This window comes from Mercenaria mercenaria, chromosome 17, assembly GCF_021730395.1.
Source record: "Mercenaria mercenaria strain notata chromosome 17, MADL_Memer_1, whole genome shotgun sequence".
Lineage (NCBI taxonomy): Eukaryota > Metazoa > Mollusca > Bivalvia > Venerida > Veneridae > Mercenaria > Mercenaria mercenaria.
In genome coordinates, this window is record NC_069377.1 from 20,622,242 (window position 1) to 20,648,321 (window position 26,080).

The 26,080-nt window shown below is 36.6% G+C and overlaps 1 protein-coding gene across 1 annotated transcript; it reads right to left on the minus strand.

The window, feature by feature from the left end:
* Positions 1-534: 534 nt before the first annotated feature.
* Positions 535-25,011, minus strand: LOC123536665 (thyroid transcription factor 1-associated protein 26-like). The gene is made up of 4 exons (XM_045320010.2): positions 24,853-25,011; positions 17,918-18,287; positions 1,929-2,025; positions 535-714 (listed from the first exon to the last, which is right to left on the minus strand). Exons 1-4 carry the CDS (start codon positions 24,956-24,958, stop codon positions 544-546), a joined length of 744 nt encoding a protein of 247 aa, XP_045175945.2. The 5' UTR covers positions 24,959-25,011; the 3' UTR covers positions 535-543.
* Between the last annotated feature and the right edge of the window lie 1,069 nt (positions 25,012-26,080).

A 26,080-nucleotide genomic window follows, 5' to 3' on the forward strand; every position in this document is an offset into this window, starting at 1 on the left:
CATGGGGCATGTTAGGTTCTAAAATTCAGTGACAAAAATTGCAGAGTTATGGGACTTTGTTTCTTGTTAACATACTATGTACATACAGTCTGCATATGCAATCTTGTGCGTGCCTAATCTACCAAACACTTGCACACAAATTAATGAAACTTCACACAAGTGATCAGTACCAACCCTAGTTGTGCATGGTGCATGTTACATTCTTTTAGATAAATATTCTGCACAGTTATGGGACTTTGTTTTTTGTTACTATACTGTATACATACAGTCTATTACATACAGTCCACATAATTATGCAATCTTGCGTGCGTCAAATTGCAATGTACTGTGTCAGTGCATGTGGGGGGTACATTCATCACCTTTAGTGATAGCTCTAGTCTAATTTAGGAAAATATTCTGACTGAGTTTCACTATGATTGGGTCAAAATTGTGGCCTACAGAGTATTAACAATTAAAATTGATCATCAACCTTTACTAACAGCTTACCTTTGGATCAGGTGAGCGAAAAACATAGGGATAACAAAAACAGAACAATTTTTGCTGTTATCTATTGTTTACTTGTCTTTCAATTTTCTGCAGTAAATATTCAATTTGGTTTTTCATTATTGGTTGTCCTTTGTGTGTTTTCTTACATATCTTTTTAAATGTCTCTTGTTTTCGCTTCTGATAATCTCCCATTGCCTCCTCACGCCTCTCCCTACTCTTCAAGTATTCCTGAAAGGAGAAATCATATTCAAATTCTCAAATTTATAGTTGTTTTATATTACATGTAAATGCTCAATGTGAATTCCCCAGTATTATAGCATATTTCCCAGTTATTAAATACCTCGTGCATAAAAGCACTGTTTTGAATTTCTAAATGCACTTTCTTTCGTATCTGCAATCAGTAATTCTTTACTACAAAGAACATAGTTTACTTTATTATACCATGTTATATAATAAGTATATATGACAGCCATTAAGGAGAGTAAATGGGCAAAACATATACTTTCTGTCTTCAAGATGAACATTTTTATATCACTCCCTCAGAAATGCAATATTTATCACTGCTGTACAGCGAATTAACTGAAGCTGGTAAACCTCGTACAACTCCTTCAAAACTAACTACCAACTTTAACCTCACATCAAACTGAAATAAAGGCTAAATGACTTTTAAGCAATGCATGTAATATGCATACATAAAGAGAAATCCTCTCACCCTTTGCCCTCACTTATCACACCAAACCCTACAGGAAAACAGTCCTCTCACCTTTTGATCTCACTTATCACACAAAACCCTACAGGAAAACAGTCCTCTCGCCTTTTGATCTCACTTATCACACAAAACCCTACAGGAAAACAGTCCTCTCACCTTTTGTTCTCACTTACCACACCAAACCCTACAGGAAAACAGTCCTCTCACCTTTTGATCTCACTTACCACACTAAACCAGACAAGAAAACAGTCCTCTCAGCCTGGAATATCACTGACCACACCAAACCTGATAGGAAAACAGTCCTCTCACCCTTGAATATCACTGACCACACCAAACCTGATAGGAAAACAGTCCTCTCACCCTTGAATATCACTGATTACACCAAACCTGATAGGAAAACAGTCCTCTCACCCTGGAATATCACTGACCACACCTAACCTGATAGGAAAACAGTCCTCTCATCCTGGAATATCACTGACCACACCAAACCTGATAGGAAAACAGTCCTCTCACCCTTGAATATCACTGACCACACCAAACCTGATAGGAAAACAGTCCTCTCATCCTGCAAATCTCATGGGAGAGGAAGACAGTCCTCTCATACTGGAATTTCTCTCTTTACATGAAAATTGATTGTCTGTGTCCGTGTACCAGAGGCTATCAGTCCATCAATCATGAAGGATTTAGCAATCATGTGATAATAACTGATGTAAGCATTACTATTTCACGATACCTGCTGTTTCTCTAATTTCTTCTCTTTTCTCTGTTGATATTCCCCTGCAGCTTTAGAGAATCTGGTTGTTCCTTCCATTCCTACCTTACCACCTTTCCTGGAAAATACATTCAAGATAAACTATCACTTACAATTGTAACTAGAAGATGCTTTTGTAGAAAAGTGCATGTCTCCCTCAAAGCATAGTAGTAATAGGCAAGAAGTCAATCAGGGACAGGAGCAAAAGTCAGTGACACTCATGGTTAGATTAGTGACTAAAATGCAATAGGGATCATCTACTTGGCATGTCAAATCATCCCATGAAATTTCAACATTCTTGGTCAAGTGGTTCTCAAGCTATTGATTGGAAATGGTTTTCCTTGTGCAAGCCCCTGTGATGTTGACCTTTGATCGAGTGACCCCAAAAACAATAGGGGTCATCTACTTAACTGTAAAACCATTTAATTTTGTGGGCATGAAATTTCATGGTTTTGGTCCAAACGACAATTTTGTGGGGATATGAATTCATGGATTTCAACTTTTGAACATAAAATGAATGGGAATTTTACTTGTTCGTTTGTGATTAAATTTCGTGGATTGACTCAACAACGAAATCCACGAAAATTAGTCTCCCACGAATATTAATGATTTCACAGTACTCCTTAAGTGCTAGATAAAATTAGAAATACCTTTAAATGATTTCTTCTCATGAACTGTTGGATGGATCTTAATCAAAGTAACCAAAATATTAATGTAAGATAGAAATAAGTGTCAAAGATGTAAAAGGAAAGGTATTTCTATTGTGTGTGCAGGGAAAGGGGGAGGGGATGTAGGTGTGGGGGTATGAGGGAATCTAGCAATCTAGGAAACTAGACAAGAGGGCCACGATGGCCCTGTATTGCTCACCTGAGTACCATTGCTCTTAATGATAAGATCAAGTTTTGACATAGATCACTTAGGCATACACTTTAAATATCATCAGGATAATTATTTTCTTGTAACAGTCCCTTTTGACCTATGGGTAACGTACTAGTCTATAATAGTCAATCTTCATATCAAGTTGGAGGGTCTTGGCTCAAATGCTGCATTTTTGTACTAGCATGACTATTCCTTACCCTGGAAGACTTAAATAACATTTAAAACCAATCTCATTAGATGCTGCTGAGGTATATTCATTTACATAAAATAAAGGGAGGTAATTTGTCATAAATTTAGTTAAAAGTTATCTACCCTGATTGTCCGAGTCCATCTGATGGCATAAATGACATTTCAAATCAGTATCTTCATTGGTTACTGAGATACACCCATTTTAATTTGAAACAAAGGGAGGTAATTTGACATAAAATCAGTCCATAGCTATCTACCCTGATTGCCTCAGTCCAACTAAAGACAATAATGAAATTTCAAATGAGTTCTATAAATATTTACCAAGATAAATCCATTTTTATTAAAATCAGGGGAGGTAATCATGCATTGGCATATGCATGTAGAAGATACAGGTCCCAAAGCCTATACAAAAAATATTAGTAAAGTATTATATCGATAATGTTCAATCAGAGTTATCTAACAAGACTATTTCTTCCCCATGGAAGCCCTAAATAACGTTTCAAACCATCTCATTAAAAAGCTGCTAAGGTGTATTCATTTAGATAAAAAAAAATAGAGGGAGGTGATTTGTCATAAATTCAGTCAATAATGTATCTTCACTGATTGTCCAAGTCCATCTGTTGACATAAATGAAATTTCAGATCAGTATCTTCATTAGTTACGGATATGAAATAAAGGGAGGTAATTTGACATGTCTCAGTCCAACTAATGACAATAATGAAATTTCAGATAAGTCCTATAAGGACTTACTGATATAAATCCATTTTGATTACAATCAGGAGAGGTTACAACCAGACATAAAATAACTCTGGAACATACGATTGGATCTGACAGATTCGTCATGGAATCCAAGATTTATTGTTGTTGAAGATATTTTGGAAGTTTGTATCAAATCAAACCATAACGGAAGTCTCTATATAGGTGGACGGATAGCTCAGTGGTTTGCATACTGGCCTTTCAATCCTGAGGTGGGGGTTTTTTCGATCCCCGGCAGCTACTCGGGAATTTTCAGAAAACCGTTTTCAGTGTTTCCACTTAACTAGAGGTGTACTGGTAAAGACTGCCCAGGCAACCCTTTTGCGTGTATCAGTGCTATCCCACTGGGCACGTTAAAGAACCAGGCTGTCTATTTCAACGAGCTAGGCTAAGTTGCCGGACAAGCCTGTATCTGATTTTGATCTCTTGTCATGGGGGCTTTGTCTCACTCTGTCCTCTTGGTCAGATCGCTCTGTTGTCGTACTGGTAGAGGATGAATTATGCGCCCTGTGTGGCTGCATTTAAACTATGTAAAGCACCTTTGAACGTGAAATTGATCATGAAAAGGGCGCTATATAAATCTGGTATAACAAGCAAATTCGATGAATTGGTATCCCCTGCCGAAAGGGTTTGTGGTGAGGAATGGCAAAAAAAATATATCCGGCAAAAAGTTAAGGATGTTAATAAGATGCAAATAATTTCATTAGTCAAAACAATTTAACAGAAAACAAATGTTTAATTAAAGAAAACATAATAAATGTATGATACTTTGATCCTGCTAAAGAATTTATTTTGAATGGGATATGCTTACTGTAATAGCTTAGCTTTTAAAATTAAATGAAAGTTAATTGAATGGGGAGCTTGAAGTTTAACTGGAAGGAAAATTGTCTTTGAGTGGTTTGGCACCAGGTGTTGCTGTTTAACATGTACATTTTGAACTTAAAAGAACAGAGTCCTTAAAAAAACACAGGGAAGATTCTTGAACCATGGCTGAGGGCAAGGTTTGTGCAGTCACAATTAACTGTTGAGGTTTGAACATTTAAAAAAAAGAAGGAATGGAATATATTTTATGTATATATTTAATTTTTTAGGGGGTGGGGGTGCGGGGGAAAAGGGAGGGGGGAAACAAAATTTCACATGTTGATTATAAATATTGATGGAAAATGAAATGAAAAAAAAATGGTAAAAAGGGGGAAGTGGGGGGGTGGGGTTGGGGGAGGCAGAGGATGCATGATCAGTGGTGGGCATGACTGGGTGGAGGAGTGAGGTGGGAGAATGGTACTTGAATGTTGATAAATAATCATTGGAAAGGGTTTGAAAAAAATCTAAATAAGAAATGAATTTTTTTTTTAGTCACCCGAGCAATGCTCAGGTGAGTTTTTCGATCGCTCGATGTCCGGCGTCCGTCGTCTGTCGTGTCGTCTGTCGTCTGTCGTCCGTGTCTGTCAAAATTTAGTTGTGTATGCGATAGAGGCTGTATTTTTCAATTAATCTTCATGAATATTGGTCAGAATGATAACCTTGATGAATCTAGGCCGAGTTCGAAAAAGGGTCATCTCGGGTCAAAAACTAGGTCACTAGGTCAAAACCAAAAAAAACCTTGTGTATGCGATAGAGGGTGTATTTTTCATTTAATCTTCATGAATTTGGTCAGAATGATACTTTGATGAAAACTAGGCCGAGTCGAAAATGGGTCATCTCGGATCAAAAACTAGGTCACTAGGTCAAATAAAGAAAACCTTGTTGTATGCGATAGAGGCGGTATTTTTTAATTAATCTTCATGAATATTGGTCAGAATGATAACCTTGATGAAATCTAAGCCGAGTTCGAAAATGGGGCATCTCGGGTCAAAAACTAGGTCACTAGGTCAAATCAAAGAAAAACCTTGTGTATGCGATAGAGGCTGTATTTTCAATTCTTCTTCATGAATATTGGTCGAATGATAACCCTTTATGAAATCTAGGCCGAGTTCGAAAATGGGTCATCTCGGATCAAAAACTAGGTCAGTAGGTCAAATAAAAAAAAAACCTTGTGTATGCGATAGAGGCTGTATTTTTCAATTGATCTTCATGAATTTTGGTCAGAATGATTGCCTTGATGAAATCTAGGCCGAGTTCGAAATGGGTCATCTCGGTCAAAACTAGGTCACTAGGTCAAATCAAAGAAAACCTTGTGTATGCGATGAGGCGGTATTTTTCAATTGATCTTCATGAATTTTGGTTTAGAAAGATTCCTTGATGAAATCTAGGCCGAGTTTCGAAAATAGGGGCATCTGGGGTCAAACTAGGTCACTAGTCATATTTACGTAAAACCTTGTGTATGCGATAGAGGCTGTATTTTTCAATTAATCTTCATGATTTTTGGTCAGAATGATTACCTTGATGAAATTTAGACCAATTTCGAAAATAGGTCATCTGGGGTCAAAAAATAGGTCACTAGGTCAATCAAAGAAAACCTTGTGTATGCAGTAGAGGCTGTTTTTTCAACTGATCTTCATGAATTTAGCCCGAATGATTACCTTGTTTAAAAACTAGGCCGTGTTCGAAACTGGGTCATCTCGGATCAAAACTAGGTCACTAGGTCAAATCGAAGAAAAACATTGTGTATGCCCAAAAGAGGATGTATTTTTCAATTGATCTGTATGAAATTTGGTCAGAATGTTGTCTTGATGAAATCTAGGTCGATTTTGAATATGGGTTATCTAAGGTCAAAAACTAGGTCACTAGGTTCAAATTAAAGAAAAACTTGTGTATGCAATAGAGGGCTGTTTTTTTTCAATTGATTTTTATGAAATTTGGTCAGGTTGATTGCCTTAATGAAATCTAGGTCGATTGAATATGGGTCATCTGAGGTCAAAAACTAGGTCCTTGGTCAATCAAAGAAAAACTTCGTATGTGATAGAGGCTGTATTTTTCAGTTGATCTTCATGAATTTTGGTCAGAATGATTGCCTTGATAAAATCTAGGTCGAGTTTGAACATGGGTCATCTAGGGTCAAAAACTAGGTCATATCTAAGAAAATGCTTGTTTTATCGCAAGAGACCAATTTTTTGGTCCAATCTTAATGAAAATTGGTCAGAATATTTGTTTCCTTGAAATCACTAGGTCAAACATGTTTTACACTGTTATGGAGTGTTTCTTAGGTGAGCGACCTAGGGCCATCTTGGCCCTCTTGTTTTTTTTTTTTTTTTTGGGGGGGGGGGGGGGGGGGGGGGGGGGGTGTGACCAAGGCAAGTGGGTGACCAGGTGTGGGTGCGCAACTTTACATGTTTATAATAGATGTTCACAGAAAAGAATGAAAGAAATTTAATGAAATTCTGTCAAATGGTAAGTTTGTTATGTACAAATATGTGGATTTTTAGACAATTAAAGGGCAATAACTCTGAAGTTACAAAAGAAATCCATATGAAATTGTTTGTGCACAACCACATTATAGTGCTCTAAATTCTGTTAAAGTTTCATAGTTCAAGGTCAAATATATCAAAAGTTATGATGCAGAAATTGCCATATCTATACTACCCTATATAGTTAACACTAGAAACTTCTATGGGCCATAACTCTGGCGTTACTTGGGCAATCTGTCCGAAACTGGATGGGCCCCATAACCTCATAGTGGTGAACATGTATATGAAGTTTGTTTAAAAAAACTAAAATAAGGAATGATTTTTTTTATTTGATTCTTTTTTTTTTTGGGGGGGGGGGGGGGGGGGGGGGGAAATTGGGAGGGGGAGGGGTGTGATCAAGGTAAGGGGGTGACCAGGTGTGGGTACACAACTTCACATGTTTACAATAAATTTTCATGGAAAAGAATGAAAGAAATTTAATGAAATTCTACCAAATGGTAAGTTTGTTATGTACATTGTTATCAGACAATTAACTCATTAAGGACACAGATCGCATTTATGCGTTCATTGTAACTCTTATCGAGTACCGCATGTCGTATTTATCCGTCAAAAGATAACAGGCGTGTATGCCGAGGATCGCATAAATACGCTATCTGCCTGATAGTACTGTATGCCGCGTGACGTGATTTTACGTTTGTAGGAGTACTAACGATTGGACTGCTGTCAAAGTCAACCAATGAAATATTTTACACTAAAGATTTATAAAACCCGGAAGCGATCGAAATAATCAAAATATTTATTATTTAAGCATGTATTTTCAATATACTCATCACTAAATATCGAAACTACAAAGTTATTTCTAGGTATTGCCTGTTTTATCTTCTCATTCTATTATACTGCAGTTTTTCTTTTTGATACAGTATTTTTAATTTTATTAAATAAAGCATAATTCTGTTCTTTTATAATGTCATTTGCTTCAAAGTTTAGCAATAAATGATATTTGAATAAATATAAAATAATCAAATAATGGCTGTTTTTCTATGTCAAATCTTTCTTGAATATTGCAGTTTTCCATATTCGTGTTACTTCAGTAGACCTGTGAAACAATTTTGCAAATTAAAATAATAGTAAATTTAAAATTATTGTATAGATCATAAATTGTAGTATCAGATGTTAAAATTTCAGTTTTATTCATCTGTTATAAACAGATGTTTGTCCCTAATATTGATCAAAGGATACCTAGATCTTATCGATTATTGATTATCAGTGAAAATCCACAGGCATACAAAGCAGATAAATTGATAAGCGGCTCAGGAATGTATCGGAAAATTGATGCCAGTAATTAAGTGGCGATAAGGCTGCAGGTATTAATGAGTTAAAGGGCAATAACTCTTAATTTACTCATAAATCCAAAGGAAATTGTGTGTACACAACAACATTATGTACTATGCCCCAACGATAACTTGATATTTACAAACATGACTATAAATAGATTAAAATGGAACATAGGGAATTCAACATTTTCCTAACATGTTACAATCTAAATATTTCTAGATTTTATACCAGTTACGAATTAGCTCAGTGGTAAAGCATACAGTCCATGTTCAACAGATCCTTTGCCGTGTGGGTTCGAAACTCAGCATCGACATTTACTTATTTTTTAAATTTTTATTTCACTTTTGCATAAAAATTAAGATTCCTTCATGAGCTCTGTGACAACACGACAGAGAGGTATCTAAAGGCGACATGGCAGATCAGAATAGTTTATTATATAACAAAGATGATATTGATTAATGCAAATAATGAACATACCATTGTGTTATATAAAGACATATATACAAATACAAGTATGCCCACGGGCAGAATGTCGAGCCCACCAGCACCTTTGACCTCTAGGTGTGACCTTGACCTTGGACCTGCTTCTTACGCATGACACTCCGTCTTATAATGGTGAACATTCATGCCAAGTTACATCAAAATCCTATGTATGAAGGAGAAATGCTCCGGACAGACTTCAATTTGACCTTTGAGATAGAAACATGGGTTTGCACATGACACGCCTTCTCATTGAGTTAAACATTAATACGAAATATAAACAAGATTGGTCTATGCATGTCAAAGTTATGATCCGGACAAAATCGGACGGACGCACGCACGCACATATACCGAAAGTGGCGACCGTTTCAGCTCACCGCAAGCGTGCTCGACAACAAACCATCAAAGAAAGAAACAAAAATACGGAAGCAAAAATGAAAACGAATACGAAAACGAATAGGAAAAACAACAAAAAATTCTGGAAAAAAACCCCTCAGGATTCGAACCCACAAAACGATCTGCTTACACCCAATTATTGTCTGCATTTTACCCAACTGAGCTATGTTGCCATACACTTAGTGGATATTTAAAATGAAAGAAATACTAATATTTGCTTGTCAAGTAATGTGCAAGCATTATGAATGGTTATTTCATCAGTTATCATGACTTAGACTCGTCCTCGCGTTTCGGCGGGAATCACATTATCATTGGGGATTAGTATTCTGTTTAAGTTTCATAGTTCTAGGTCAAATATATCAAAAGTTATGATGCAGAAATTGCCATATTTATAGTACCCTATATAGTTAACACTAGAAACTTCTAAGGGCCATAACTCTGGTGTTACTTGGGCAATCTGACTGAAACTTGACAGGCCGCAAGAACTCATAGTGGTGAACATGTATATGAAGTTTTAAATAAATATTCCCAACCATTTCCTAGTATCAAAAGTTATGATGCAGAAATTGCCATATTTATAGTACCCTATATAGTTAACACTAGAAACTTCTAAGGGCCATAACTCTGGTGTTACTTGGGCAATCTGACTGAAACTTGACCGGCCGCAAGAACTCATAGTGGTGAACATGTATATGAAGTTTTAAATAAATATTCCCAACCATTTCCTAGATATGGCTCCGGACGGAAAGGCGGACGGACAACGCCAAAACTATATCCCCCGACGAAAGTCGGAGGGAAATTGGGAGGGGGAGGGGTGTGACTTTCGTCGGGTGATAATAATAATAATAATAATCTATATGGCTGCAAAAGCCAAAATAGCAAATTTTGGACCTTTAAGGGGCCATAACTCTGGAACCCATAAGGGAATCTGGCCAGTTCAAGAAAGGAACCAAGAGCTTGTGGTGATACAAGTTGTGTGCAAGTTTGGTTAAAATCAAATCATAAATGAAGCTGCTATTGTGCAGACAAGGTCAAAATAGCTAATTCTGGCCCTTTCAGGGATAATAACTCTGGAACCCATAATGGAATCTGGCCAGTTCAAGAAAGGAACCAAGATCTTATGGTGATACAAGTTGTGTGCAAGTTTGGTTAAAATAAAATCATAATTTATGAAGCTGCTATTGTGCAGACAAGGTCAAAATAGATAATTCTGGCCCTTTCAGGGGCCACAACTCTGGAACCCATAATGGGATCTGGCCAGTTCAAGAAAGGAACCGAGATCTTATGGTGATACAAGTTGTGTGCAAGTTTGGTTAAAATAAAATCATAAATGAAACCACTATCGTGCAGACGAGATATTGTTGACGCACGAAGGACGAAGGGTGCAGAACACAAAAGCTCACCTTGTCACTATGTGACAGGTGAGCTAATAAAAGTGTGAGAAATTTGAAGGTGGTCAGGGTAGCAGGGCAGGGTTTTTTTTACCAAGCGGGAAGGGGCCCAGGTCTGTGATTTGGGGAAAAAATAGCTCGGTATTTGGGCAACTAAGGGAATAAAAAACCTGATGTAAAGTCAATTTTTGGGGGAAAACTGCTTTAAACTGATTTACAAGAAATTTTCTGTGGGGAAGGGGCCGCTTAATGGCCCCTATTATAAAAGGAAAACAAGAGGGTCATGATGACCCTGAATCGCTCACCTGAGTAATATGAGCTACATAATTATGTTTCAAATGTCAAACTGATGATAAAATATTAAGAAAGTCAGTAGGTCACATTCATGGTCAATGAAATTCAGTTTTACGATTTGTGTGCAAAACTGTGTAAGTCATCAATATTTCAAGGTTGTATCTTAAAAAACAAGAAAGTAGGTCAGTAGGTCAAGGTCACAATCAAGTGACACCATATTACTTGGGGTCATCAGGTAATTATAATTAAATACCGGTAGTCTTGGAAATAGAATCAGATGATTTTTTTAAGTATTTTTCCTATATAACTCACACAAGAACTAAGTGACCCCAGAGCGGGGCCTCTTTTAACCCCAGTGGCATAATTTGAACAATTTTGGTAGAGGACTACACGACAATGCATCATACCAAATATCAAAAGCTTATAGGTCATATGGTTTCTGACAAGAAGATTTTTAAAGCTTTTTCCTATATAAGTCTATATAAAACTTGGGACCCCCAGGGCAGGGCCTATTTTCACCCCAGGGGTACAATTTGAACAATTTTGGTTGAGGACCATAAGACAATGCTACAAACCAAATATCAAAGGTCTAAGAGTTGTGGTTTCAGATAAGAAGATTTTTAAACTTTTTTTCCTATATAAGTCTATGTAAAACTTGCGACCCCCAGGGCGGGGCCATATTTGACCCTAGGGGGATAATTTGAACAATCTTGGTAGAGGACCACAAGATGATGCTACATACCAAATATCAAAGCCCTAGGCCATGTGGTTTTGTAAAAGAAGATTTTCAAAGTTTTCCCATATATAACACTATATAAACCATGTGACCCCCGGGGCGGGGCCATATTTGACCCTAGGGGAATAATTTGAATAATCTTGGTAGAAGACCACTAGATGATGCTACATACCAAATATCAAAGCCCTAGGCCATGTGGTTTTGTACAAGAAGATTTTCAAAGTTTTCCCTATATAACTCTATATAAACCATGTGACCCCGGGGCGGGGCCATATTTGACCCTAGGGGGATAATTTGAACAATCTTGGTAGAGGACCACTAGATGATGCTACATACCAAATATCAAAGCCCTAGGCCATGTGGTTTTGTACAAGAAGATTTTCAAAGTTTTCCCTATATAAGTCTATATAAACCATGTGACTCCCAGGACGGGGCCATATTTGACCCTAGGGGAATAATTTGAACAATCTTGGTTGAGGACCACTAGATGATGCTACATACCAAATATCAAAGCCCTAGGCCATGTGGTTTTGTACAAGAAGATTTTCAAAGTTTTCCCTATATAAGTCTATATAAACCATGTGAACCCCGGGGCGGGGCCATATTTGACCCTAGGGGGATAGTTTGAACAATTTTGGTAGAGGACCACTAGATGATGCTACACACCAGATATCAAAGCCCTAGGCCCTGTGGTTTTAGACAAGAAGATTTTTAAAGTTTTTCCTTTCAGTTGCCATGGCAACCAGAGTTCTGCATGGAATTCAATTCTTTGAACAATTTTGAAAGGGGGCCACCCAAGGATCATTCCTGTGAAGTTTGGTGTAATTCTGCCCAGTTGTTTTCATGAAGAAGATTTTAGGAAATGTTGACGGACGGACGCCGGACGAAGCACGACGGACATTGAGCGGTCACAATAGCTCACCATGAGACTTTGGCTCAGGTGAGCTAAAAAAACCTGCAGGGTCTTGTGTGGTTGGGGTCATAGAGGGTGGCTATGAGGAATACTAGGAATCAATATAAGATATGGGGGTTCATCCGAAAGTAATGTCAATGGAGCCGTAACAAGAGCTACACTGGAGACAGCATGCTCGACTATTTTGATGCAGGATAGTGAAATTGGGCACACCTGAGGAAGCTGGAGCTGTCACTGTAGTGTTTCATGACTCTTACATGGATGGTGACATTGGACAAGAGTTTAAGTCTGTGACAAAAGTATTTAGTTAATAGAAATAACGGAGATAGATGTAAAGTGTATCAAAACATTAAATAAGTATAAAAGGAACACAACTCATGGAAATTGTCTTCAAAAGTCACCAGTGTCATATCATGTGGCTAATATTATGTGGGATAACTATTTTAAGTTTGAGTAAAATTTATTAAAATCTATTAATGTGCATCACGACTTGAACCTGAAATTCAAAGTAAAATGGGGACAAATTCATTATTAACATTGTCTGAAAGACAGCTAAATCCCCCGCCACTGCTATGGATAGTGAAAGGGTAAAACCTTTGATTTTAGCTGTGACCTTGGCCTTGAACTGACATGGCTGACTCATGAATTCTGCACAACGTCTTGATGAGGTGATCATTTGACCAAAGTTTCATGAAAATCCTTCAAGGGGTTTAGGAGATACAGAGCTGAAACCTTTAACCTTCAGTTGTGACCTTGACCTTGAGTTGACATGGCTGACTCATGAGTTCTTGATGAGGTGATCATTTGACCCAAGTTTGATGAAAATTGTTCAAGGGGTTAAGGAGATACAGAGTGGACACCAAATGGAAGGCTCAAACCTTCGACCCTTAGTTGTGACCTTGACCTTGAGCTGGCATGGTTGACTCATAATTTCTTCACATCGTTCTGATGAGGTAATCATTTGACCCAAGTTTTATAAAATTCCTTCAAGGGGTTTAGGAGATACAGAGCTCAAACCTTTGACCTTCAGTTGTGACCTTGACCTTGAGCCGACATGGCTGACTCATAAGTTCTGCACATCGCCTTGATGAGGTGATCGTTTGACCCAAGTTTGATGAAAATCCTTCAAGGGGTTTAGGAGATATAGAGCGGACACAAAATGGAAGGTTCAAACCTTTGACCGAAAGTTGTGACCTTGACCTTGAGCCGGCATGACTGACTCATGGGTTCTGCACATCGTCTTGATGAGGTGATCATTTGACCCAAGTTTTATAAAATTCCTTCAAGGGGTTAAAGAGATATAGAGCGGACACAAAATGGAAGGCTCAAACCTTTGACCTTGAGTTGTGACCTTGACCTTGAGCCGGCATGACTGACTCATGGGTTCTGCACATCGTCTTGATGAGGTGATCATTTGACCCAAGTTTTATAAAATTCCTTCAAGGGGTTTAGGAGATATAGAGCGGACACAAAATGGCAGGCTCAAACCTTTGACCTTGAGTTGTGACCTTGACCTTGAACCGACAAGGCTGACTCATGGGTTCTGCACATCGTCTTGATGAGGTGATCATTTGACCCAAGTTTCATGAAAATCCTTCAAGGGGTTAAGGAGATATGGACTGGACACGATTTTGTTACGGACGTAAGGACGGACGGAAGGACGGACGCAGACCATTCCTAAAATCCCTCCGCCACGGCGGGGGATTCAATTACATATTGGTGCTAGAATTATGTACATTGTGTCTTATTTTGTCATATGTTGTGGATGATGATGTGGAACAATCATTTTAAGATTGAATCAAATCCATTTAGTAACTACAGAGATGTGGTGAAAAAGCATCAAAATTGAACTGAAATTCTAAGTAACAAGAGGGCCAGGATGGCCCTATATTGCTCACCAGAGTTGAACTGGCCTACTGACCTAAGTTTTGAACCCACATGACCCAGTTTCAAAGTTGACCTAGAGATCATCAAGACAAACAATCTGACCAAGTTTCATAAAGATTGGGTTACAACTGTGGTCTCTAGAGTGTTAAAACCTTTTTCCTTTGATTTGACAGGGTGACCTAGTTTTTGACCCCACATGACCCAGATTCGAACCTGACCTAGAGGTCATAAAGAAAAACACGCTGACCAATTCTCATGAGTTTCAAACATAAACTGTGGACACTAGGGTGTCAACAAGACTCTCCTTTGATCTGGCCTACTGACCTAGTTTTTTACCCCACATGACCCAGTTTCGAACTTGACCTAGAGATCATCAAGACAAACATTCTGGCCAAGTTAATAAAGATTGGGTCACAAATGTGGCCTCTAGAGTGTTAACAAGGCAAATGTTGACGGACGATGCACGACGCCGGACAATGACCAGTCGCAATTGCTCACCTTGAGCACTTCGTGCTCTGGTGAGCTAAAAAGGGGACATAATTCATAAAATATTTACGCTTATGATTAGGACAAAGAATTAGTGGAAAACTTGTTTTAAGTCTGAATCAAATTTATAAACCAGAGATACAGTGAAAGTGCACCAAAATCAACTTAAAGTTCTAAGTAAAAAGGTGACATAATTCATGAAATACTGTTGCAAAAGTTTTTGCCCTTGTGCCAAATGATGTGAGTGATGATGTGGAACAACTATTTCAGGTCTGAATCAAATTCATTGGCAAACAGAGATACTGTTGAGTGAAAGTGCATCAAAACTTAAATTCCGAGTCAAGTAAATCATATAAATCTGGTATAAAAATAATAATAATAAGTACTGAGAAAAGTTGAGCACGCTGTCTTACGGACAGCTCGTTTTCTGAAGGTGGGGTAGGTGAGGGGCATGGGGTGTAATAGGTAGGAACTAGGAAGGATGCACAGAAGGGGAGGGGGGAGAGAAAGTGGAGTAGGGCCCTAGGGGTCAGAAGTAGGGATGTGATTGATACCAGGACTAAGGAATAGTGTTATTTCTAGAGCTCAAAAAGGGCAGGGTGCTGCAAAAAAGGAGCAGGGTGCTGTCCGAAAGGGGCAGGGTGCTCTTTTAGACGTGAAAATTACCATAGAAGTAGTTGCATTTCTAGATGTCTATAGTTAATATGTATTCCATTTATCTTTATTGCACAGTTAAAAGATTTAATGTCACAGAATAAAGTGGTAAATCTTCCCAAAACCAGTAACAAAGTTTACAAAGGCTTTTTACTTACTTTGTAGTTTAGGTTAAACCATTCAAGCCTTTCTCTTAAAAAATTTCACCAAGAATGTCAACTTATTCATATGAATATGAAATAGTAGAGGGCCTTAATATAAGCTTAATCTTGAAACCAAGATCATGTTGTAAACAACATAGTTAAAGGTCTGTTTCAGGTCACATTGTAAATTAATAATTATCAAAAGTCATGTTGTATTGATCAGGTCTTTCATCAATATTTCATTAATACTAATCACAGTCAGGTTAAAGTTTACTAAAACGCATATCCAAAATATACTATCCGGATACTGGTACACTTTCGGAATGTTGTCTGAAAGTAGTTTTTACTCACTTTACATGACCCACTAGGGTAAACCAGAGATAGTTCCTCAAATTTTAATGTTTCTCATCATAAAAAATACCCCGACTGTCAGCTTTTTTAAAGGAAATATGGAAAAATTGCTGTTGTTGCATACGATATCGGGAGTAATAAGACTTGTGTTAAGTTGTGAACGGACATTCTTAATTTACTTTTACTTTCGATATTCATTAAAATTTGTGCATTTTCTAGTTTAAATTACAGTAGAATCAAACTGCATTGATATTATACTTGTTATTCAATCTGACTAAAGTACATATCCTATTACGCTACGCATAGGATCTGACAACGAGCTATTGATAGCCTCGTTCTGACGACCCTTCCGCTAGCCAATCAAAAGCTAACTTACAACATTCTGCAAGCTTTAAAAAGCCTTGGTTTTTGATATCTACAATTTATCAGTCGGTAGGGCACTTGCTCTGTAAGCGAGAGGTCCCGGGTTTGAGCCATGGATTGACTGCAAATTTTTCTTACTCTTTGACATTCGAACAAGTTGTCTGATTGGTTCAAATCAAAATAGATTTGTAAAAATGAAAATAGCAATATTGGAAATCCAAAATATACAGAAGACGAATGTGAATGGGTCGTTCTCAGATCTTCGTTTAGAAGATCCAGTAATTTAGTCAGATTGACTTGTTATTATACTAAACAACGGTCTAATTTAAATTTTGCACAAAGAAATCTAGGGCACTTTTCACGTGCTCGGTAATCAGCTGGCCGCTTACGCACGCCTTTTTGACATTTCACAGGATCCATACTCTATCAATTAGTTTTAACACTTCATTGATTGTCATTACCTGTGTGCACTCGCCGTGACGTAATTTGCTGATCAAAAAATGTCGAGGCATGTCAACAGGGAAATTGGCGGGATTTAGCAGAAGATCAAAGGCAAGAGCGCACATTTTAAGGGCAGCGTTGCGGCAGTAAAAACGGGCAGGGTGGGGCGCCCCGCTGCGTCGCTCTAGAAATAACACTAAAGGAATATTATATGTCAAATAGAGAAGAGTGCCATAGAACTCTAAGTTACTTTAACCAACACTATCAAAAAGTATCTCACCATAGTGACTTTGCCTTTTGAGGTTCCTGACCCTTGAAACAAAAGACTAAGGTTGACCCTTATATTGATAATCATAAGGACAGTAGTTAAGAAGATATGGAGAAATATAAAAGCTTGTTAAAAAACTACAATATACTGGACCCCAGTGACCTTGTCCTTTTGGTTACATGACCCTAAAATATTAGATATCTGCCCTAACTCTTATGACTTTGATGTTTGATATAAATGGGACGGTAGGTATGATGTATTTCTGGCAGCAGATGGGTGTCTATAGGACACTGATGTCCCCACTTCCTGTCACTGTAGAGTCATATTGTCACTTCAGCACAAAAAGTGGACAACTGTTTCTTTATGTCAATATAATGTAAATGTGGGGCACTTTGTGATAGACAGACAGGACAAGATATCTCCCCCAAATACAGGGAGATATAATTTGTTATTGATAAACTGTCAGAAAAAAGGTTTGGGCCTCAAAACTTGGCAGCAAGTTGCATTACACATCCATGAAAACAATTGGCTTCACCTTTATTCTGGTGGAAACCATAATTGCATCGGGTGGATTTTGGTTTTTTTTTGTTCATTATCTTTAAATTATGCATGTAAAAGATTCTGATATAAATAATTCTGCTAAGCTAGTAGTTCATAAAACCAACCTAAACATATTTTGATGCCTTTCTTTGGGGTTTCCTTTAAACTTTTTTTCAGGATTTGGTCTCGAGTCCTGCTGCTCTATATCATTTTTATCAGGTTTTTTCTTTCTGGTACCTGGCTCTTTAGATGGACTTCCTGCAGACCCTCTATTTCCTGGGCCTGGCTTGGACAGATGTCCAACAGTATACCCTATACCTCGTCTTTCCTCAAGATGTATTGTTTTGCCAACATTTTGATTTTTACTACTTGTGTTAAGTTTTGACTGACGTGCAGCTGTCGCTTGTTGAAGTTTTTCTTTCAGTTTCTCCTTTTTCATCATTTTCATGTATTCATATTGTATCTTTCTCTTTCTTTTGTCAGCAAAGCCCTGTCCTGTAATAAATACACAACATCAATAATCAAGAATCAAACAGAATATAACAGGGGTTATAGAGGATATAAATTACCTGTTTAATCAGTCAGCGCTACAAATGTACAATCATACTTAAGATTCATTTTGACAATAGATAGTTTTTAATGAAAAATAATTCAAAATAGTAACAGAAATGTAAGGACTTCAATTGAATAAAATTGGCGTATTGTGAAAAATTAAGCACACATGAACCATGGGGGTGTAAAATGAGTTTTTGAACCATCCTACAATGCTTCAAAGCAATATATGTAACAGTTTTTGAGTCATTTTTGTGAATTTTCAAAGGTGTCAAAAAAGAAACTAACAAGAGCACCACCTACAGGTGCCATTGCTCGTCTGCAAGTGCTGGACAATATTGTAAGAAAATAGTTATAGTTCAGGTTTTCTAAGTACAAAAAGGGCCATAATTTTGACAAATTGCATATCAGAGTTATGGTTCTTGGCCTATATAGTCAACTAATGATGATAAACAAGAGTGTAAAGTTTAAAACTCAGTACCTCTTATAGCTTTTGAGAAAAGGTGGACCTAAACAAAACCATGAAACTCAAATTTTCTAAGTGCAAAAGGGCTATAATTCTAACAAAATGCATAACAGAGTTATCGTTCTTGGCCTGCACAGTCAACTAATGATGATAAAACAAGTGTGCAAAGTTTCAAAGCTGTATCTAGTATTATAGCCTTTGAGAAAAGGTGGACCTAAAGAAAAGAATTAAGTTAAACCAAGAAACTAAAATTTTCTGAGTATAAAAAGGGCCATAATTCTGACAAAATGCATATCAGAGTTAAGGTTCTTGGCTTACACAGTCAACTAATGGAAAATAACTATAAATAAGGGATTTTAAACACATCAGAAAACAATTAGCATCAGACTGGGAATACCATGTGATCAATCTCAGCCAATTAGATGAACTGATCTTACAGAGGAATTTTCAAAATGTGTAACTGGAAGTCTGATGTTAACAAATTGTGTAAAAATTAGTGAAACTTTATTATGTGATGTAATTCAGTTCAAAGTTAGTATTGAGGACACTAGAAATTGCTCAAGTAAGTTTGTTTACATAATTGACCAATGAAACACTACATACATTTGTAATTATGCTAATTAACACATGCATGTATATTTGTACATCAGTCATTATATAGCATAAAACAATGAATGCTAAAGTATAACCAAAGGCTTCACAAAGATTTTATAAATACATGTAATATGCATATATGAAAACAGATATCTTTAGGTACTTTCTTTGAATGACTTCATCATTACTTAAGTGTAACTAATCTTTGTTTGAAACTATGTATATGCTTAAAAAATATTCTAATCAGTCACTTTTAACTGGCAAAGATTCATTTTCCTCGTTCATATATATCATATAGTGATTGAAACTGCAAAGGTGATCACTTGCAATAAAATCATATTGCTTGTACTGAAGTGTTATTGCTCACTATACATGTACTGCAAAAAAGTCTATAAATCACATTTATTGCTATTGAATAATACTGTCAGCAGAACTTCCTGGACGACTGCGGAATAACTCCGGAAAATTATTCACGGACGTCCGTGGAATCACTCCGGAAAATTGTCCATGGAAAGTTCTCCGGAAATCCCTGGACATTTTTCTGCAGTTTTCCGCAGTATTCCATATCAAGCTTCGGAAAGTTTGTCCGATTACTCTATGGTCCGGACTTCCATGGAAATTCAAAGACATTCCATGGAAACTTCTGGAATTCTGACAGCCGAGGAGTCACGACAATATAAACTTGTAGATATTTTGCAAAAATCAGACAAGCTAAAAATGCTAATTTCTTTAAGGTCAAAGTCACTAAGGGACCAGAACTCACCATGGGTGTGTAAATTTAGTTTTTGAACTATCCTTCAGGGTTTCAAAACAATATATGTAACGATTTTTTGAGACATTGTCATTTTTGTGAATTTTCAAAGGAGTAAAATCAAATCTAAAAAATATTAATTTCTTCTAGGTCAAAGTCACTAAGGGGCCAGGATTCACTGTGGGGGTGTAAAATTAGTGTTTTAACCATCCTACAAGCTTTCAAAGCAATATATATATAACGGTTTTTGAGAAAGTGTCATTTTTGTGAATTTTCAAAGGAGTCTTAAAAATCTAAACAAGAGTTGTCCGTAAGACAGCCAAGCTCGACTATTCGAAATATTGTCCCAGAAGCAGGAAAATATTACCCAAAATGTTAAATATCAATAATTACTGGCCATTTGATCTAACAAAAAGAGGATCACACCCTTGGTTATCACTTTTAATTGAGAAGCTCATGTCATTTTGTTGTTCTTTTGGTGAAGTCACGCAAAAGTTAAACTTATAAAACAATCACGTGTTTCTCAAAAATTGGGTATCTTCGGCGATTATCGCCTAAAAATAATAAGTTTTGGAAGAAACATGGCCGCTGAAAGGGGTCAAATACGGCGGTCGGGAGGCAATTTCGGTTGCCACTGGCCGTGGACAGGAGATGGCTGCTAAATAAAGTGATAAAATAGAGGAAAATCCGTCGGGGGCGTCATAAAATGACCGCTGAACGGAGGTGACCGCTGATCGCAGGTGACCGTTAGTACAGTACAGGTTAGACTGTATACAGGGAAAACTATTTACCATATTGTGACCTAAAGGGTTAACTCAACAGCAAGGCTGTTGATAGTGACCTATAAGGAAGTGTCTAGCTGTCGGGTCACCGGACGCTGAGCTGCGTTCTAACCATCAGCTAGCAAATCTACCAGACAGCTAGCAAATCCTCAGGCGATTTTCTAGCCTTCCGGTAATATCTTTCCTAATGAATAAGTAATTATACCTGTTATTTACTGAAGATACTTCTCTGCAAACAATTTTGTGTGAATACATACTAAAGATTTATTTTTAATCGTCTCACTTCATTATTCACCCGATAAAAAGAAAGTTTGCCGAAACCAATAATGGCGAGATCGCCGTGACGTCACTATTAAAATCTGTTGCAAAACGATATCTTTACTGGATCGGAATTTTTAACTTTTAACAACCTTTTCACTGGATTTTCAAAATTAAAACAGTTTTGAAATACTTACAATTTTCATATTTTAACATGTTTAGTATTCAAATATTTTTAATGAATACAAGTTTTAAATGAAATTTGATTTCAATAGCGGCAGTGAGATGTTCAAAACTGTTAGAAAAAAAACAGTAGTAAAGCGTTCATAATTAATCCATTTTATTTCGACATAACAGTCAAAATCAATTAATGAATAATTGCTTGTTTTACAAGGTTTCCATTCATCAAAAAATGTTTATAAATTTGTGTTTTTAACAATTAAAGTTTAGGTCGTTAGAAATAACATGCATGTTCGGCGATCAATGTTTAATCATTTCTAAAAATAGAATAATATCAACACATTTGTTTTATCGGCTGAAAAATCAGTAGTCTATTCGAGACGAAGAAAAATATACTTTGGTATGTATTCACACAATATTTTGTTAACAGATAAGTATTGATATCTAAAGTAAATAACAGTTAAAACTATATAAAATCTTTACTTATCCATTAAGAAATCAATTACCGGACGACTAGACACTTCCGAACTATAAACCTAGCTACTACATGTAGAAATAGAATAATTCGGTGTGTAGTGATAGTATGCCTTATTCCTATCAATTTCGTGGTTCCTATCGATTTCGTAGTTATAGAAACATCGCTCGTGCGAGCAATCCGCGTCTCCGAAGTCCATGCAAGTTTTCCGGAAACGCGCATACAGTAACTACGAAGAAAAACAGGTAATTTAACGTATTTATTATTTAATACATGTAAAGTTGCTGATAAGTTTCCATATTCATTGAAATATACGCCCAATAATAAGTAATATCTTCAATATTTTCCGATATGTTTGACAGAAATCCTACACAGCATCCATCTTATGACGTCACAAAAGGTAGTCAGATACTAAATTTTGCCCGGCATCATCTATAATTCACGAAAAATGTTGAGCTACACTTAAAATATGGAAACCAATTAAAACTCAATTAGCTCAAATGTGGTCATCTGGGTGCATCTGACTCTGTGCACTGACGTGCATATTGTAAGGAGACACAGCACTTTTCCGTGCCTTTACTGTGTAGAATAAATGCATATATATATATAGTAAAGTACTACAGTGTAAATGTGTTGGTTTCATACTTACTTGAAACTGTTAAAGCTTGTTTAGAATCTATAAACATTTAAAGCAACTTTAAAAATCGTTTTCCTTCTGCTTAAGAAAATAACAGTACCTATTTGAATAAATCATTTATCTGAAAGAAACAAACCTAGAATTTACCAAATTTGCACCATTAATAGTAGGGATCTCAAACTTTTTATTGCGTGGTATATTTTTGGATGGAGAAATCCTTGATGCTATTTATAGACGAGCCAATTGCAGCCACGAAATCGATAGGAAAGCATCTGTGTGATTCTGATAATGGAGGTCACGGTGTAAAAGGTCAGAAACCTTGATAAAAACGATGTTTTTGTTTGTTTTCGATGTTCAACGTTCTGAGTTAATTTTTTTGCTTCACTATTACAAAAAAAAAAAAATTGACTGACGAGATGTGCAACGCGCATGCGCAAATTTAACAGTTAAAAGCCACGAATTCGTAGGAATAGGGCAAACTAGTAGTACTATCACTACACACCGAATTATTCTATTTCACATTGTTGCTTCGTGATAATACAACCTGCAGAACTACCTTAAACGTAACCCCAATCTTTAGTCAGTATGTGTGCGTATATTCAACGAATGAGATTACTTTTTTAATGTTTATTCAGCACTGCCACTGCCTATCCGTAAACTGACGCCAAAGAGCTATAAAAATAGGCAGTGGCTACGATTACGGTACCGTAATCCTAGCCTCCGATTCTAGGATTACGGAAGTTCCGTATTCCTAGACACACCTATGAGAATAGGCTAGGATTACGGAAGTATTTAAGAGGCATCAAATATATGTGTTAAGACATGCATAAATGATGTTGTAAACTTACTTTTTTCACTTGAAATACTAAAACGAATACGGTTGTTGATTTCGCCCGATTCTATATGCGAGGAAATCTAAAGTGATTGGCAAAATCAAATCATAAACTTTTAAGGAATAAATATTTAAAAAAATTAATATTTTTGAGCTATTATTAAGAATATATCACAGGAGTCTGAAATTCTATCAATAAGACCATAGAAGTCTATCTTTACAAAAAATACCCCCAGGCCCTATATATATAAAATAAACACCAGGAATGAAACGTCAAAAACCCAGGGTCCCCTGAAAATACGCACGGAACACAGGGTGATCGCAATTTAGCGAGCGTAGTTAAGAAATAACACTAAAATACACCTACCACACTCGACAGCATTCAAATCTGATACACTTTACAAGAGTAATCAGACATTTTCTGAGGTTTTCTGAGATTTTCAGCTGTCGCCTAAGCCATTCGCTGACGTCACAACAATAACAACAATTACAGCGCCGGGATAAAATTAGAAAGTAGCAATTCCCGTACTGCCTTACCTTCAAATTACATAACACACATTTTCACATTGCTCTATTCATAAAAAAAAGTCATTGTATCAAATTTTACTACTGAAATTTCGATATTCCGCTGCATAGTAAAATGGATTATCCAAAGAGTAACCTCCCTTTATGGGTTTTCCCAATCAAATTTTGTAAATTATCTTTTTATTGCAAAAGGAATCTAGGGGATATTATAGACTGATGTAAACATATAAATATTCTAATACTTATTTACTCTATGTACAAATTTTAAGGAATAAAACAAGTATTTTATCTTTATCTCGGCGCTGTAATTGTTGTTGTTGTTGTGACGTCAGCGAATGGCTTCGGCGACAGCTGAAAAGCTCAGAAAACCTCAGAAAATGTCTGATTACTGTTGTAAAGTGTATCAGATTTGAATGCTGTCGAGTGTGATAGGTGTATTTTAGTGTTATTTCTTAACTACGCTCGCTAAATTGCGATCACCCTGTGTTCTGTGCGTATTTTCAGGGGACCCTGGGTTTTTGACGTTTCATTCCTGCTGTTTATTTAATATATAGGGGGTATTTTTTGTAAAGATAGACTTCTATGGTCTTATTGATAGAATTTCAGACTCCTGTGAATATATATATTAATATATAATATACGGATGTTGATTTGGCCTGTTTCTTTAAGATTATACGAACCCTAAATGGCTGATCAATAGCACGAAATAATAGGGTAGGCATGAAAAAATAAACACGATATTTTTAGTGAAATAAGTAAGTTTACAATAACATTTATGCATGTCCTAACATACATTTGATGCCTCTTAAGTACTTCCGTAATCCTAGCCTATCCTCATAGCTGTGTCTAGGAATACGGAACTTCCGTAATCCTAGAATCGGAGGCTAGGATTACGGTACCGTAATCGTAGCCACTGCCATAAAAATACTTCTTTGCTGGTGCACTTCTTCTATAATAAACACACAAAAGTGAGCATCAAACCATTCAGAAAAATATTAACTTACATACCTTCTGACCTATTACCAATGAATTTTTTGTACTTTTCATTCTGTTTTTGAGCTCTCTGTCCTTTTAAATTTCCTTTTCCTTTGCCAGACAGGTGTTTACGATCCATTTTTAGAAACTCACGATTTATCAATTGCGCAAAGCGCCGTATACCTAAGTAGCGAAAGGAGACCTTTCTCAGAAAAAAGTTCTTTCCACGAAAAGAATTTTTTTTTTCCGATGCGCTAACTTATCAATACAATACAATACAATACAATACAATACAATAAATTTTATTTAAAGTCGGCAAGACATCATAAGAGCTGGAACAACTGATACGTATTAGACCTTCCTGATAAGAGGAAACATAACAGAGGCCTAAAAATTATCTACTTAAGAACATGAGGTTAAGAAACTGAAAGGGAAAAACTGACACAAATGTGTTTCAGACTAAAAAAAGCTAAGAAAGCGTATCCCTTCAAACCAGGTTTGAGAAGAACAGATTAGCATAAACCTCTCAGATTTGGAATTATGTTTGATTACTATACGTACGGTGGCAAGCAAACACTAAAACAAGCAAGAATAAGTTACAAAACTAAAAAAGGTATTGGAGGATAAACACATAATCTAAGAAGCACAAAGAATAATAATTTGTAACTGTAGTGGAGAAACATGCAGAAATAGTCAAACAGGAAAACAAGCAGGTGTTATCAACCTGTTAAAAGCACATAACCACAACTACATCTATATTTATAAAAATATTGCCTTTTGAAAGTTACGTATTTATAGTAATAACGGTAGTCTAACAAATTTGACGCGGATTTATCCGCCATTATTTTGATCCTTCGAAGCTGGAACAAATGATACGTATTAGACCTTCCTGTTCGAAGTTTTGACGTTGAGATTGTCCGTAACAAATATTATAAGATTCTTTCACTGGTTATAGGTGCAGATGGGAATTTCCGGCCTCGAGGGTAACTGTTTAGACGGTAACGAGGTTCCTACCGAGTTACCGCCTAAACAGTTACCCGAGAGCTGGATATTCCCATCTGCACCTATTATCAGTGACAGAATCTTTTTCTTGCATACCGATATGAAGATATAATAATAAAACTAAAATCAGTCGAACGGCTTTCTTTTTAGAACTATTTCTTATAGCAGCGTATTTAAACAAAGCGCGGGAAATCAACGTCCGTAAACAGGAAGGACGTCATGACGTTTCAAAGACAAATAACAATGTTTAGTTCCGGTT